Raw genomic sequence first — 17,732 nt, forward strand, 5'->3', positions numbered from 1 at the left:
ATTAGTTGCATATGCAAGCTTTGATTTCATAACTGTAGTTATCACTGAATAAGAAGGCTGTTTCAGAACACAACACATTGAAGACACACCGACTCCTGCCCATTTCCCTAAAGCAGCAAGGAGAAACTAAAGCTAGAGTATAACCTGATGAGCCGCAGACAGACAGCATGTTCGGTCATCAAAATACTTGTACACACCAGGGACGGAGCAGTCTGTCTTCTGACTTCTCCAAAGTAACCCCACCCATGACCAAGACTTTAACCTCTTATATCTCTACACTGGTCATCTTCAAATCGATAAGGACAGAATTCTTTCTCAAAGTTAGTATTTCCAACCACATAACAGCTACGTGGCACAGAGCCTTCAAATCACAACGAAATGCCTCAGCTAGTCCTAAAACACATTCTTGCTCTTCTTTTTCTAATTTTGAAATATTTCTCCACCATGCACCTAGTCACTCAAACTGGAATGATCAAATTATAATTGAAAACTGGTTAAACATCTAATGGTACGTAATTAGGCTAGACTATCTAATGAATCCTTTAAAGTGTGCTTTTAAAAATGGCTCAGTCACACGTGTGAAAGTAACCTATTGCAGAGCAATGGGGGTAGACTTCAACTTTTTTTCTGGGTCCCAAAATTTTTTTAAATTTTTCTAATAACAATCAAAATTAACAATAATTTTTTTTAATTTGGAGATTTAACATCTCCACCAGATGTAATACTCTTTGTAAGTATAGCATTTATCGATAAAAGATTATTTTTTAGATTAGCATAATCCAAATGATATGTTTTTTTTTTAAATCTCCAAATCCATAATAATGTGATTTGTAAAGTAACATTTCTAACTTACTAATATCCAGTGTTAGCATTTTATAGTAAGGCATTCTTTGTGCCATCTTTGCAAAAGACAACCTCATAGTTGCCAGGACAAGGTATGTTTCAAAAAAAATAAAATAAAATTACAAATATGTTAAAAACAGGAAAACTATAAAAAATGCAAAATAAAAACAACTTGAAAAGATACGGGCCATTGCTATGTTTACTATATACAAAGAAAATACATTTCAGTGTCAAAGTCAAAATCAAACCTAAGCCTGCTCATTATAAAATTGTTCATATTTAGACTATTTCCAGAGAATAATCAAATAAAACCAATGTATTGGGGAGAAAAAATATATCAAATACTCATATCAAAATATTGATGTCATAGTATTCAGATGGTTCAAAGCAACTAAAAAGTACTAAGAAATGACTTTGTGTGAATTCATACAGCTATCTCAATATAAAATCTGTTATAAAAACAATGTATAAATAAATGTTGATGTCTGAAATACAAAATACTATCAAAACACAGCATAGCCTCCTTCAGAATTACTTCAAATTCAGAAGTATTTAAAGGCAAAACATACTTTCTGAATCAGAACGAGTATTTATATTCCTGGAAAAGTTGCATTTAAAAAGACCTAAAAACCAAAGATAGTCCTTAGCTGGGCACATTTAGGTCTGATCATTGAGTACATCTGTTTGCCTCAAGTCTGGAAGGTTCTTAATTGTCATTTACTGATTTAGATCTTCAGTTTGGCTTTTTAATGTTTACTGATTTTTACATTTCCATAATGTTTTACTAAGGCTTAAAATTCTCATTTATTTTTCTACTTGAAAAATCAAGATAAGGAGCTGACTGAATATATGAAGAAAAATTTTAATCAAGGTGGAATCATTTCCTGACATGCCCTACTCTGAACCTGTCTTAAAGGAGACTATTTTCTCCACGGGAAAGTTTCATTTATTATGAAAACTGCAGGATGGGAATAATATTCTTTTTCAGCTTTCTTATCAAGTGTTAAGTCATTATTATCATTAAAACATTTAAGTGAGAGATTGTACTTTCCTTTGATATTTCATTATTAATCCATTTGGCTCTTGACATAAGACTGGAATTAATGCCAGCGTTTAGAACTTAATTTTCTGGCAGCAAATGTTTTAAAAAAATTTTGCTCTTCAAAAACCATTTTAAATGCCACTATATTATAGAGAACTTTTTTTAACGAAGTTTTCTAATATGGAGATCTCCTCATTCTGATACAAAGGAGAAACTAATTTTCTATCACCTTGATTGTTTCCATCCAGATTCAACTGTTTCTTGAGTCAAATTCTTTCAACAAAACACAATAAATGCGTTTCCTTTAATTTGCCTCTCAAGCCATTTGTACGTGACCATGTCACTCAAGCTCATACGTCTTTCACGTACACACGTATGAACAACCCGAGTGTTATTTTGCATTAATGCAACCTATCATTTTTTCCTTTACCTAGTACTCAAACTGGCATTATGGCTTAGCATATTAGAAGTAAGAAGCCTGCTGGATGGGCACTATGAAAGCTATTTGCTTTCCCACTATCCTCAGAACAGCAGAAATACTTATATCTGAAGGGAGATAGAAAAATAGCCACAAGTGTGCAGCACCAAGGCCCAGACAGGTTCCCTTCTTCCCCAGAAAATAGTCCCAATAGCTGCGGGAAACAGCTGGCTCACAGGTCCCTTTGATCCTGGTTAATCTGAAAAAATGGGTAGATCTATAAGAGAAGAAATAAAAGTTGATTATCTTAAGTAGTTGAAAAATAATCATGAGCAGAGTCATCTCTGGGCTTCAGTATATTAAGATATTAGTAAGAGAGCACAAAATATTATGAAAAGGGGCAAAAGGAACAGGATATATATGCATGTCATATGGGACCATAAAATTACAGATGTGAGTCCAATAGCTGATTGCAGGCTCTGAAATAAATGACTCAACAAACATTCTACCATTTGTGAAATAAAAGGAGATAAATATAAATATATAAAATCTGCCTTCAATGCCTGCTAATATATTGGTCATTGGCCCCAGTTCCTGATACAGAGCTCCAAAAACCCTTGTAATTCCTGGTAAGAGTGTTTGACACAGAACTCCTAAATCCCATGGGATTTTCTGGATGTTAGGGATATCTTTTCTAATGAGGTGACACTTGGTGGGTTCCTTGGTGGCTCCTGAATGGACTCTTATCACCAGAAGCCATGATTAGAGGTTTGGAACTTTAGTCCAAGCCCATTCTCCAAAGAGGGAGAGGGGCTGAAAATGGAGTTAATAATTGATGAGGCATCCATAAAAATCCCAAAAGTATGGGGTTTGGAGAGCTTCCAGGGTGATAAACACATCCATGTGCCAGAACAGGGGCACACCCCAACTCCAAAGGAATAGTAGCTCTTGAGCTTGAGAACTTCCAGACTTCACCCTGTATATCTCTTCATTTGGCTTTCCATGTGTGCTCTTTAAAATATTCTGAGTGGGAGCCAGTCTTGTGGGCTGAGTCCTTAACTTGTGAGGTCTAACACTAATTCCAGAGGGTATCAGAAGTACATGGTGTGGAAAACTCACACATTGAGTGTGAGCAGAACGGCAAGGTGTTTTGCTGCTCATTTTTCCACTATAATTAATTGACTTCTCACTCCCTTTTCCATGTAGTATCATTATTACACAAAACTGATGAAGTACAAACAAAAAGATGAACACTGCCACATCAAATAAGAGAGATGTGAACAAGGAATACATTAAAGAAAGATAAGTGGACCAAAATAATCACCATCATCATCATCATCGTCTACTTGCAACAAAGCTTATCAAACTGCTGAAAAAAATTTGTTTTAAGTAATGAATCTAAGAATGCAGAAGGTATGGTGAAATGGGCACTTTCTTGCACTACTGGTGAAATATAAAAAGGTACAGACATTTATAGAAGTCAATTTGACAATGCTTATCAAAAGCCTCTACATTTTGTTTATCATTTAACCCAGAAATAGTACTTTAGTAATATGTCCCAAAAAAACTACCAGAGGTCAGGAACAAAGATTTAACTGTTCAGATGTCCACTGCTTTAATAGGACAGCTAAAAATTAAAAACAACCTTTACATATGATATTAAGTAGATTAACACTATTCAGCTATTAACATGTCTTTAGAAAGTGTCCCATTTGGGGGAAGAGAAAAACATTTATGACTAAGAAATTGGGTTTTATCCTGTGAGCTTTCTTAACTTCTAATACTTCACCCAGTATAAGCCTTGATATCCTATTTTAATAAATTCTTTAATGTCTGTCTCCTCAGTAAAAGCATTAAGAGGAATATATCACTGTGTCCTTCTGCTTAGGACATAACATTCATTACCTACATGATATGTGCCAAGGACATGTATATATTAGCTACATCGGTAAAGAAGAAAATCATTTTAAAAAGTACACATCAAAATGGTGGCACTGAAGTCACATAATTGCAGGTGATTTTTCCCCTCTACGCTGACTGAATTTCATACCATCCACTATACGCTACTTTTTGTACTATAAAAATCCCACTATGTGCCATTTCTTTAATTTCTCTTGCTCTTCAAAAACCCAGTGTGGGAAAGAAGGGATAGGAGGATGGTTATACATGTTGGGAAGGGGCTGGTGCCGGGAGGGGAAATCTTATGGTAGCTCTCACAAAACCATTATGCAGTAACGCAGAACGTCATACTCTCAAGCTAACAAAAGGCTTACAAAAGATTACATTTATTCAATACAAAGAGCTTAAATAACGTGCAGTTATCACACATAGGAAGAACCATTCTTGTTTTTAATATAAAGAGGAGGATTTTTTTTTAAAGAGAAGTTATCTTGGCTTCATTTAGTTATTGCACAAAAGAATAACCCTCCAAAGTTTCTTTAAGTTACACACTTCAGTTTATCCCATATGTGTGATGAATGTTTATACACAGTATCTGTGCTGATATGTTAAGGTTAATTATTCTTATTAGCAAAGTCAAAATGTCACATCTGGCCTTACTGTACTCTATTCCAAATCAAATGGTAGACATAAAATAAGTAAAATCTAAAGAATTGATTTGCTTGATTATATAAATACTGATAACAAAATGTTTTTTACAGTTATTAATCTATAATGTCAAGTCATAAAAATCCTTATCAAATTAAAAAATTCCACACAAATCCAAATTGAGGCATATTCTCAAAGTAACTTGTTCTTCAAAACTGGAAAGATAAACTGAAGAAGTGTTCCACATTAAGGAAGACAAAAGAGACATGACAACTAAATTCCACACATGGTCCTGAATTGGAAACCAGAGCAGAATTTGATTCATATGAATTCATTCATTCATTCATTCATTCATTCATCTCTGCTTGCAATAGAGAACATTAATTGGGGCAAGTGGTACTACAATACTGTAAAACCAATGTTAGTTTCATGATTTTGGTAACTATAATGTGGTTACATAAGAAAATGTCCTTGTTATTAGGATAGACACAGTGAAATATTTACAGATAAAGGGGAATTACATCTACAACTTATTCTCAGTTCAGAAAAAAAAATATATAGTGAGAAGAAAAGGAGAAAAAAGTAGACAGATGGGGAGTGGAGGATGAAAGATAATTATGTATCTAATGTGGTTAAATAATAACAATTGGGGAATGTGGTGAAGGGTATACTGGAAGTCTCTGTGCTATTTTTGAAAGTCTAACATTTCAGAATAAAAATTATATGTAATAACTAATCCAGAATAGTTTTGCTATACCTAAAACACTTTTCATTTTAAAATAGATATTTCTACCAATATTAAAAAAATAACCTAAGAGTTCAACAGCAAATAAATCATATAATAAATTTAAAAAATATTAATTTTATTACTATCCACAAAGGAGAACAATAAAAAAAATAACTAAGATAGATTTCTCAGGGAAAGCACACCAAACACTAAGGAACCCCTATCTTACTGTAGTAATAGTAAGCAATTTCAAATGAATTCCTTAAAGTTAACACAGAGATTGACTCTACAAAATCATTATGATATTTGTAATATCATGAAAACATTATTCTATCCCAACTTTGGAGAAACATAGTTTTAAAATAAGTTTGAATTAGGGCGCCTAGCTGACTCAGTTGGAAGAGCCTGAGACTCTTGGTCTCAGGGTCGTTAGGTTCAAGCCCCATGTTGGATAGAGAGATTACTAGAAAAAAATAAATTAAAAAAAAAAAAAAGTTTCAGCCATTTAATTCAAGCTTTTTCCTTTGAATTATAAGTTTAAAATAAGTTTGAGCATTTAATAGTACAAGATGTTATAAAATGTTTTGTGACAATAGCAATATTTGCTGCTCAAAACCAAACAATTAAGGTCAACATATGATTAGTATATGATAGTATAATTCTCCATCAAAAAACTCAAAAAGAAAGTTTTTGTATACTTTTATGTGTTCTCTAGAGTATCAAAATTAATTTACATTATAGGCCTGCAGAAGTGCTTGATGACGAGTTTAACACAATGAATTTGTATAAAAATATTGATGGAGATGTAATGAACCAAAATCCTCTCCCTCCTTATGCTTCCTCTTTGCTTTGTCTGACTTAAGTTTTTTTTTTTTCTTTCCAGCTTTTTTGAGATATAATTAATACATATCATTGTGAAAGTTTATGGTGTACGATGGGTTGAGTTGATATACTGACATTGAAAAATGATTACCATATTGAAAAATCATTAGCTAACACCTCCACCCATCACATACTTATATATTCTTTTTGTGGTAAGAACAGTTACAGTCTATTCTCTTTGCAACTTTCAAGCATATAATTATTATACTACTTACTATAATCATTATTCTGTACATTAGATCCCCAGAACTTCTTCATCTTATAAGTGGAAGCTTACACTCTTTAACCACATCTCCTGGTTCCTGCCATCACCCAGGCTCTGGTAAACATCATTCTAGTCTGTTCCTATGAGTTTGGCTGTTTTAGATTCCACCTATAAATGATACCATATAATATTTGCTTCTGTGACTTCTTTCTTCTACTATAATGCCCTCAAGGTCCATCTGTGCTGTTGCAAATGGCAGGATGTCCTTCTTTCTCGTGGTTGAATAACATTCCAGTGTGTGTGTGTGTGTGTGTGTGTGTGTGTGTGTGTGTGTGTGTGTGTGTGTATTACATCTTCTTTTTCTATTAATCTATTGATGAACACTTAGGTTATTTCCATATCTCGGCTATTGTAAAAAAAAGTTACAATGAATAGGGGAGTGCAGGGATCTCTTTGGGATCCTGATTTCAATTTCTTTGCATATATACTCAAAAGTGGGATTGCTAGATCATACAGTTCTATTTTTAATGTTATGAGAAACCTCAATACTATTTTCCATTGTAGTTGCACCAATTTACATCCCCCATCAACAGTGCACAGGGTTCCCTTTTCCCACATTCTCCCAACACTTGTCATTTTGCTTGTCATTTTGATGATAGTCACTCTAACAGTTGTGAGGTTATTCGTGTGATTTTGATTTGCATTTCCCTGATGATCAATGATGCTCAGTTAAAGGCCAAACAAAATAGAAACATAGTACTTTTTTATGGATCTCTTGGTCATTTGTATGTCTTCTCTGGAAAAACTTCTATTCAGTTCCTCTGCCTATTTTTAAATCAGACTGTTTGGATTTTTTGCTATGGGGCTGTATGAGTTCTTCATGTATCTTGGATATTGACCCCTTATCAGATGGATGATTTGCCAACATGTTCTCCCATTCTATAGGTAGTCTTTTCATTCTGTTGATTTCCTTTGCTGTGCAGAAGCTTTTTAATTTGACGTAGTTGCTATTGTTTATTTTTGTTTTTGGTGTCAAATCCAAAAAATCAGCAGCAAGTCCAACTTCAAGTTGCTACCCACTCTATCTTCTCGGAGTTTCATGGTTTCATAAATCCACTTAAATCTTTAATCCATTTGTGTTGAAATTTGTGTATGGTGTAAAATACAACTGTAGTTTCATTCTTTTGCATGTGGGCATCAAGTTTTCTCAACACAACTATCATTTCCCCATTATATATTCTTGGGTCCCTTATCATAATTAAATTGGCCATATATAGATAGGGTTATTTCTGGGCTCTTTATGCTGTTCCATTGAGCCTGTATATCCCTTTTTATGCCAATACTTTACTGTTTTGATTACTGTAGCTTTGTAATATAGTTTGAACTCAGGCAGTTCAAACTATATTGATAGTTTATGATCAATACTTTATTGATACTTACTATCAAGTAAATAAGCTTCTCAGAGGCAGTGTAATGACTCTAATTTAGCTGTTCTCTCTTAACATGGCTGCCAGGGGTCTTTAATAGTTCAGTGTGAATTTTAGTATTGTTTTTCCATGTCTGTGAAAAAACATCACTGGGATTTTGATAGGGATTGCATTAAATCTGTAGATCACTTTGGGTGATCTACAATATGGACATTTTCACAATATTAATCCTTTAAATCCATGAGCACTGAGGACATTTCCATTTATTTGTGTCACCGTCAACTTCTTTCACCAATGTCTTACAGTTTTCAGTATTCGGATTTTTCACCTCCCTGGTTAAATTTATTCCTAAGTATTTCATTTTCTTAATGCTATTGCAAATGGGATTGTTCTCTTAATTTCTTCTACAGTTTTCTCATTTTACAGTGGGGTCATTATGGTAGCATTTACTTGATCTACTATAACCATTAGTTAAATGAACCTATTAATGATGATGCTTATTACCTAGCTCATTAAATCTCTAAATCAAGACTAAATCTTCTGAAGGTAGCCTATCAAGATGCCTCCTGATCTTCAGGGAGGTTCTCAAAGACTCCCCAATGTTTCCCTGCAGTTTCCATAAAGAGAACCCACTTACTCTCTTGGAATGCATTTTGAATTCATGACATTAAAGCATGGACTATATCTTACCTTTAATGTCTAGTATCATCCCTAAACCATATTATTCTAAAGTCCTACTCTTATCTAACAGCCTTGAATCTGTTTAACATAAAATTATATTTTGGGGGTACCAGGGTGGCTCAATCAGTTAAGCGTCTGACTTAGGCTCAGGTCATGTTCTCGGAGTTCATGAGTTAGAGCCCTGTATTGGGCTCTGTGCTGACAGCTGAGTCTGGAGCCTGCTTCAGATTCTGTGTCTCCCTCTGTCTCTGCCCCTCCCCCACTTGCACTGTCAAAAATAAACATTAAAAAAATTATATTTTGACATGGATCTTACTCAAGAGTTCTTGGGGGCTCAGTAAGCAAGTTTGCATTAGTCCTATTTGAAGCCAATGAAGAAACTGACACTTTGGTAAGTTAAGGCCTTCTAGCCAGCAGGTAAATCCAATAACTCATTGTGATGTTAATTTTTTATATGTCAGCTTGTAGGGTGTTTTTGAATGAGATTCATATTTAAATTAGATAAAACACAAGCCTCCACAATGTGGGTGGAGCCCATTCAATCAGTTAAAGGTCAACCAAAACTCACAGGCCTTCCTGAACCAAGAGGAGATTGTCCAGGAGACTGACATCAGAAGTCATCTGCACCAGTGGCTCTCCAGGGTCTGCAATCCGCTGACTGAAACACTGCAGATTTGGACTTGGTGGCCCTGACAATCACACTAGATAATCTGTTATGCTAAAATCTCTTCCTAAACACAGATGTATCCTATTAGTTCCATTTCTCTGGAGAAGCACCGTGACTTAGTACACCCAAGTACTGTCTTGTCCAACCAGGACATCCACATAAGAGTGCTTTCTATCGAGTAAATAAACTTCTCGGAGACAAAGGAGTTATGTTCAGGGCATAGAGCAAGTGACACTGAGCCTCTGTTAAATATTTTGGCATTTTGTTCAATCCTGAATTGGCAACTTGAAGCTAAAGTTTCTAATCTTAAAAAAGGACTTCAACTATTTCCATTTTGACCTCAATCTGTACTTTCTAATAGATTAAGATCTTGTTTTCAGCTTATCTCTTAACTGAGGCAAAAGACACAGTGGGCAAATCATGTCCTCATGGGAACCAAAACTAGCCCCTCAGGCAATAAGGACTCCCCTGAGCCAGCAAGACCCAAGTGTGACTGACCCCAAGACAATGATCAACTCGACATTCACTGCCCACCTGTATGTGTTAGAGACAGTTAGTTAGGTTCTAACAGAAGACCTGGAGGCCAAGAAAAAGGAAGTCAAGGCCAGCTCCTGAGAAAGTCAGTTGCCTGTCCTGGCAACAATCCAAAACAAAACCACAAGAAGCTGGATCAAACCAGATAGGCCCAAGATGGCTGACAAAGTAGGCCAGAAACCCCTGACCAAATAAGGAAGGAAAGGCTCAAAACCTGCTTCTGAGAAATCCCCACCCCAAGTAGTGGATATTCCACACCTTCAATATAAGATAGAAACCCAACCCCCAGGACACTCTCACATCTTGAGAGGATACTTTCACTTTTTTTAGATTTTTTTTTCAAGTTAATTTATTTGAGAGACAGAGAGAAAGAGAGCCCAAGTGGGGGGAGGAACAGAGAGAGAGGGCGAGACAGAGAAACCTAAGCAGGCTCCACACTGTAGCCACAGAGCCTGATGCAGGGCTCAGACTCACAAACCAGGAGATAATGACCTGAGTCAAAACCAAGAGTTGGATGCTTAACCGACTGAGCCACCCAGGCACCCTAGAGTATACTCTCACTTTAATAAACATTCTTGCTTATGTCTCTCGTATGCTCTATTGTTTCTGTCCTGGAATGCTTTCTCGTAACAAGACCAAGAGCCTTTGGTGCCATCTTTGGGACAGGCTGGGTTGAGGCCTCAGGGCCTGTGGTCTCTCCAGTTCACCCAGCAACACTTGTACCCACCGACCTTTGCTCCACATTTTCCTTATATAAACCTAGAAGTATATTCAGCACTTTGGAGACAATCTCTGAGATATTAGCCTACTGTCTTCCTGGTGTTGGCCTCACTGAAATAAACCCCTCTCTTGTTTCACCTCCAGCCGTCTCTCTGCCTCTGGATTTTGTCAGGAGCAAGCGTCTGAACCTGGTGTATTTGGGACCCAAGAACTACATGTTCTTGTACCACTGCACCCTGGCTACAATCTGCTGGTCTCATTAATTAAGATGATATTTAGAAGACAATCTGCTGCTCTCATTAATTAAGATGATATTTAGAAGACGTACAGAAAACTTATATCTCATCAATTCAAGAGGTCTAGTAGTCACTGAACTTACTCAACATACCTTAATGACATATTTTCAATTTCTCAGACTAAATCAGTTATGGGTCATTGTAATAATCAACGAACAAACGATTAATTGAGTTTTAGGACCTATCTATTCTCGAGGTGCGTACAATTACATAAAAGTTTAAATAACAAATATCAGAGAATTTCAAGCCTTGAATGAATTTAATGACTTGCCCTCAAAAGGTGCAAAGAGAAGCAGAGGCCCAGGAAGTCAATTTTTTTTAAGTTATAAATGTAACATGAAGCCTTTAAAAACCCAAAATGGTATTATATTATATACATAGTAAGAGCAGGAACAAAGGCACAGATGTGAGAGGACACAGTAAAAACAAAACAAATAAACAACAACAACAAAACACCAAGAAACGGAAAAGAAAATATTTAGAAAAAAAACTGGGATTTCTGACTCAGTTCAGAAAACCCTCATTAGAAAAAATTTCCATTGTAATCAGAAATCAGACCCACATACATATGCATATAACTTCTTTTGTTAGTGATTGGATTGTCATTTGCTGGGCAAATTTTCTCTTGAACACACAAGGCTAGTGGGTGAGAAGTGGAATGAAATGGACCTTGGAATTCTCAGTGGAATACTCCATTGAAAGCCCATGTCACTTCTTCCCTTTAGTGATTGAAAAGGTCAAGACTAATTATCAATTTCCTCACCAGGACTGCCTAAATGTTTTCAGAGAATATGTCTATCTTTACAGCTTACAGCAAGATTTTCTGTCTCACACTGTCCTAGACCTTAACAGGTGGTGATTATGGGCAATGCCCCCAACTCCCCCCTGCCCCAACACACTAGAAAATCCTCATATAACTTTTAATTACCCAAAAACTTCACCAATAGCTTACTGATGACCAGAAGCCTTACCGATAACAGAAATGGTCGATTAACACCTATTTTGTGATATGTATTATACAGCGTATTCTTACAATAAAGTAAACTAGAGAAAAGAAAATACTATTAAATAAATCATAAGGAAGAAAAAATACGTTTACAGTACTGCACCATATTTATAAAAGAAAAAAAAAATCCACATATACTTGGACCCACGCCATTCAAACCCTCATTCAAGGGTTAACTGAACTTTATGTGTGAAATCATTCTGTTTTGCTAAAAGCTCTGTAAGAAGATTCTAACAATAAAGGGGTGGTTATTTACCGACGGTCACATTGCAAAATACTTCCCCTGTTTGGCATTTACCTTTTCACTATTTCATGGTATGGTTACTGCTATACAAAAGTTACACACACGCATGCACACACACACACACACACACACACACACACAAATAAATCTATTTTTCTAATGACATTTTGGTTTTGCCCTGCTTGGACAAACATTCAGTACCCAAAGTTAACAGAGATTTTTCACATATTTTTAATTTATATTCTTGTTTACATATTTTTAAATGATTTTTAATATTGTTTAAAGTTTAATTTCATAACCAACTGGGATTTACTTTGGTGTATGGTGAGAAAAAAAATGTAACTTTTTAAAGTGAATAGCCAATTTTTTAAAACATGAAATAAACCATAGTTTACCACTATTTTGAAATACCACTTTTAACATATACATCAGGTCTGTTTCTATTTTGCTAATGTGTTCAAATGTTCTCTTTGTCTATTCCTGTAACAAATATCATGCTATCTTAAGAATTTTAGCTCTACAGTACATTTTGCCGTCATTATTGCCTATGAAATAGTACAGATCACACTTGTGCCCAGTTGAAATTCTTTAAGATCAATCTGTCCAATTTCCCCTACCCTTTCCACCTATTCCCACCATATTCATACACAAATACCATTGTGATTTTGATTAGTTATCACTGACCAACTGATTTTATGAATAAAAAACTATGATAAATTTTCTATCACTCATATTTCTGAATGTGTAATATTTTCAAGGTTGTTTACTGATTTTCCTCCGAGGTCTGACTTGTTAACCATGATTGTGATTATAGAATATTTTCAAATAACATTTTGTTTATTACATTCAAAGTTATCTGTTTATGAGTATGTAAAGAGAAACCAAACATGTTAACTATGTTATTCAAATTCTTCACACTCTTATTTTTTTTTTCTACCTAATATGACAGTTTTGAAAAATATACACTAGCATCATCCACTGGAGATATGGTTTTGTTACATTTTCTTTGTACTTAGAAGAATTTGGGAATGATATGCTTTATGCCATGTTGTTTGATGTATAAAGGATCATGACTGTTAGAATTTCTACTGGATGTTATGTGTCAATATAAAACATCCTATCTTTTTATCCCATGCCGTGCAACCACACTAAAAACCATACTTTCAGAGACTGAAAAGGCTGATATGGCAATCCCTACTTTCATTACATTAGCATTGCCTGCTAGAACTCAACTTACTCCTTTATTTCCAGGTCGTATTAAGATTTGTCTCTTTAACAGAATAGAACTAGGTTTGCATTTTAATCTAAGCTGTGAGTGGTTACCTTTATTAAGAGAAATTACCTGTTATAATATGCTACATTAACTTATAATAAGTAAAATACTTGTAATGGCTATAAGTTAATATGACAACTAATATGTTTAGCCTAATTACAGATGTATCATTTTATTTTTTCTGTTTATGATATTTTATTGTGCTTTCAGCCCTCCCTATTTTTTCTGTGCCTGAATCAAGTCTTCTTTTTTATTTATGTTTTTACTTTGTAGCCACTGAAAATATAACATGTCACAACTCATGAAGACTTTTATATGTATGTCAAACTACCACACTTACCAAATTTTGGTCCCTCTTATTGTGAAGGTGAACAGCAAACTATTCTAATGTCTCTCTCTGTTCTAACCCTGTTTACCCAAAGGAAATCATGAAACATTATCCATCTAGGGTATTAACAATAAGTCACCTTAAGATGAGACCAGTTGGGAATTTAATGAACCTATGTAGTATCTATTGTGAGTGAGGAAGAGGGAGGACAAGTAACTTCATATTTAATTAGTCAGAAGTTAGTTCCATTTATCTCTTCAACATCTCTGCATCCTGCAAAAGACAAAGCTCTTACCGTTTCTTTTGGAATCTGCATCTGGCTTGGCTCTGCATTCTAGAAGAATTGAAGAAAAATATAAATACAGACTGACCGAAGCCATCTTCAACACACAGGGACACAAAGCTTGACTCTACAGGAAATTTTGCTGGTTCTTAAATTCCACAAAATATAAGGCGGGTGATTATATTATGGCTGATGTATTACTGTCTTCCAAACTTTCACTGATGTGATTATATTATCTTATATGTATGTGTGTGTGTGTATGTGTGTGTGTGTGTGTGCATATGATACAGTTATATTATCTTGTGTGTGTGTACGTGTATGTTAAGACATTTTCCTAGATGTAAATTCTGACTCCCTCACTTACAGTATATCATGAATTTATTATTTGGAAGAAAACAAATCTCACCAGACTGCCTCTCTATTCGTGGCACTGTTCTAATTCTGTTTTTTGCATTTCCCAACTACGTCAAAGTTATGAGGTATGTTTTAATTTGATAGCTAGACCAGATAATAACAGTCTGAACCACAAGTATTATATGATAAATACTACACCGGTTATAAATGTGATGCTTTTCATATATTATAGAGTTGCTTTAATTGGATAGATATTTAAAAGGTTGATTTATTAAAAAAAAAAAAAAAGGCACATATTGATAAAAGTATTTTGTTTTAGACACAGAATTTAAACACAGACACCCCAAACAGAGGAAAAGAGTTTTGTTAATTGGATTCAAAGATCATTTTAAATGCAATCCCCCACTTTAAGTTTTTCAGAATTATATTCTTTGAAATCTTAAAAAGCAGCTGCAACATGAATAATAGACTGACGGCCTACTGGCTCACTCCTTAATGAAAAGCTCACAAGCAATAAATTAAATAACCAAGAGAAAAAAAAAATAAGCAGCAGAAGGGGAAAACAGAAGCCTGGAAGATCAAAATTGGACAAGAAGAACCTGAATAACCTTAAGCTGGCTGCCTGTTGGCACTAAGTCTGAGAAGGGCCCGCTGAAGAGTGGTGTTTGGGCTTTGGCAATCTGATGATGCTAACTATTACACAGGCTAAGATGTACCGAGGAAGAATTAAAGCTTCAGCAAATCACAGCTAAAGCCTAGTATTTTTTTTTTTTAAGTGCTCATTTACAATTTAATAGAGACATCTCCAGATTTAGGATCAGGTGGCATTTTAAGCACAAAATTGGATAACAGTGGGGGGAAAATGGAAAACTGAATTTAAATTCAGAAATAATGCATTCAACATTTTAAAATAGAAATAAAGACATTTTTATAATTTTCAAAATCTACTTAAAACACAAGTGTTCAGTTTTCAGCCCTATCACAATCTGAAATTCCATGAAATCACAGTAAATTTGGGTAACCTGGGGATGTAGTATTCCTACACTGAAATATATCTGGCTTATGATAAAAAGAAAATTTTAATAACCACAACACATCCATACTTGAAATATCAGCATAAGAGACTTAAGGCTCTTATGCCATAAGAGACAGGGCAAATTTGGGAACTGGGCCCCCTTAAACCTTGACACTCCAGTAGATACAGATTAATTGTTACAGACAGCCTAAGAACTAACTGAAAGAGATGTCAAATGTTCTTATATGGCCCAACTCAAATCTGTTTTGAAATATTTAAAATACCACTTGTCCCAGAAATAAAACAATTTTCTTACCACATCAAAAGATAAAAGTGATTCCTCCAATTATGTTGTTTTTACACAATAAATGAAACCTGGCACTTTTTGCAGAAAAACATTCAAACTATGTCAGTTTAGTATACATATTTCATTCACACCAATACTATGTAAATACCTCTTGAATGTAGACATATTGATACACATATAAAAAATGAAATAAATAGCAAACAAATGCCTTTTTGTTTCTGTGTCATTCCAAATAAGGTCTATATTAGTAATTGATGGCCATGGGACTCAGTGCCACTCAGGACTCCTTACTTTCAACAATAATACTTTAAGGTACTCTTTTCATACAACAGTAAGCAAGAAGCTTTATTTGGTTTAGCTAAATGCATTATGAAATCTGAAATATGAAAATTTGTCATATGTAGTGGAGAAGATGGCACGTTTTCAACACCAGCCTTTGAAGTGACAGTTATGAAATAATCAACATCTCTGTATTCAATCAGTCCATCTGAAAGCGTTCAGTAATAAACATGAAATATCCATGTAATTTGATTTTTAAAGACCCCTACATTCAAAATTGTGAATATCTATTTCCGAAACTAAAAAGAATATAAGAAAAAAATGCTTATATTCAGTTAAGGCTGAAAGATATATAAAACATATACACTACTTGGAAAATGTCTTAGTAAACATGGGCCATCAGGTGGCTAGCCCAGATCCCTGGCTCATGTTCATCAGAAATCATTCATCTGCTCTAAATTTACACACCAGTTCCCTTGGGTGGAAGGCATCTTCTTGGCGAAAGACCAGAAGGCTCACGGTCCCTTCCATCTTGGTGCTTCTCAACAGGGAAACAACTTCCTCTTGGGATTTGCCTGCTAAATCAACTCCATTTACCTAAAACAAATAAAAAGTTTTCAGCTGCAATCCTATGCAAACGTAAGACAGAAGAAAAGACACACATCGTAGAACCAATCATGTCTACGATGGAGCACAATTCATTTCATGGTAAATTCTTCCATGATCTGCTAGCCACCAGGCTGTTGTGGTTAACAAAGAAATATAGACTAGGCATCTAGAAGTGAGCCAGGAAGCAGTAAATCTTTTAGTGCTCTTTAATAAACCAAAAGCCACAGCTACCAGAGCACTAACAAGTAACAAGCAATAAACAAACACTATATCCAAATTATCATGTTAACACAAAACTTACTGGCTTTGAACTGAGATATCTTGATGGCCTTGTGTATCATAGATTTTCTTATAAGAAAATAACAAGGTTATAGGGGATAGTAAAACCACACTAAAATTTTTTGGTATAACTTTCAATGAAATTTTACTGAAAACTATAAAGATAACTTTTTATCCCTAAAAGGCAAGCATTAAGGAAGAATGCAGAATGATAATAATATTTTTGAAGGGGTAGCAATAGTTTGAGGTAGCAATACCTCAATATTTTTCAATGGTTTAAGAGAATTCTACCAAAACAAAGAGATTTAAAATAGCCAATTCCTGAGGAATCTCATCATTTTGATCTTTAAGAAGTATAACATTATCAGATAGCACTATACACTTAAAAGAAATAAAAGTGAAAATTTCTTTTAAAAACTATTCAGTATTCACTTTAGACAAAAATAAAATTTTGTCAAAGGCAACAAAGTATATTATTTAAATTGTAATATCAAAATATCCTTGTAGTTAAAATATGTTTTGGAACCTTTCCTTCTCCACCAAACACAATCTACCACCACACAATGTATACTAGTAAGTGAATGTGTGAAAGATTTAAGAATAATAGGTTTAAAGAAAGGAAAAATTTCCAGGTAATAAAAAAATTACTGATTTGATACTATTTTTTTTAAGATATGCGTTCCAATTTCCAGATGCTCAGAAAAACTGCTCAAAAGATTGTTGATACTGTATAGCTACAAGTACAAATCGTGGAAAGTTAGGCTTA

The 17,732-nt window shown here is 34.6% G+C and overlaps 1 protein-coding gene across 17 annotated transcripts in view; it reads right to left on the reverse strand.

Moving 5' to 3' along the window:
* PARD3 (par-3 family cell polarity regulator) overlaps positions 1-17,732 on the reverse strand; it is a 661,972-nt gene that overhangs the window by 244,376 nt on the left and 399,864 nt on the right. For 11 of the 17 annotated variants that reach the window (XM_060658990.3, XM_060658982.3, XM_060658991.3 and 8 more), the window contains 2 exons: positions 16,547-16,675; positions 14,136-14,174 (listed from right to left, as the gene is read on the reverse strand). In XM_060658990.3, coding sequence (XP_060514973.1) covers positions 14,136-14,174; positions 16,547-16,675 — 168 coding nt within the window. The remainder of the gene's footprint in view (positions 1-14,135; positions 14,175-16,546; positions 16,676-17,732) is intronic. The other 6 variants (XM_060658996.3, XM_060658994.3, XM_060658995.3 and 3 more) reach the window with 1 other exon arrangement.

This window comes from Panthera onca, chromosome B4 (genome assembly GCF_046562875.1).
Source record: "Panthera onca isolate mPanOnc1 chromosome B4, mPanOnc1 haplotype 2, whole genome shotgun sequence".
Classification (NCBI taxonomy): domain Eukaryota; kingdom Metazoa; phylum Chordata; class Mammalia; order Carnivora; family Felidae; genus Panthera; species Panthera onca.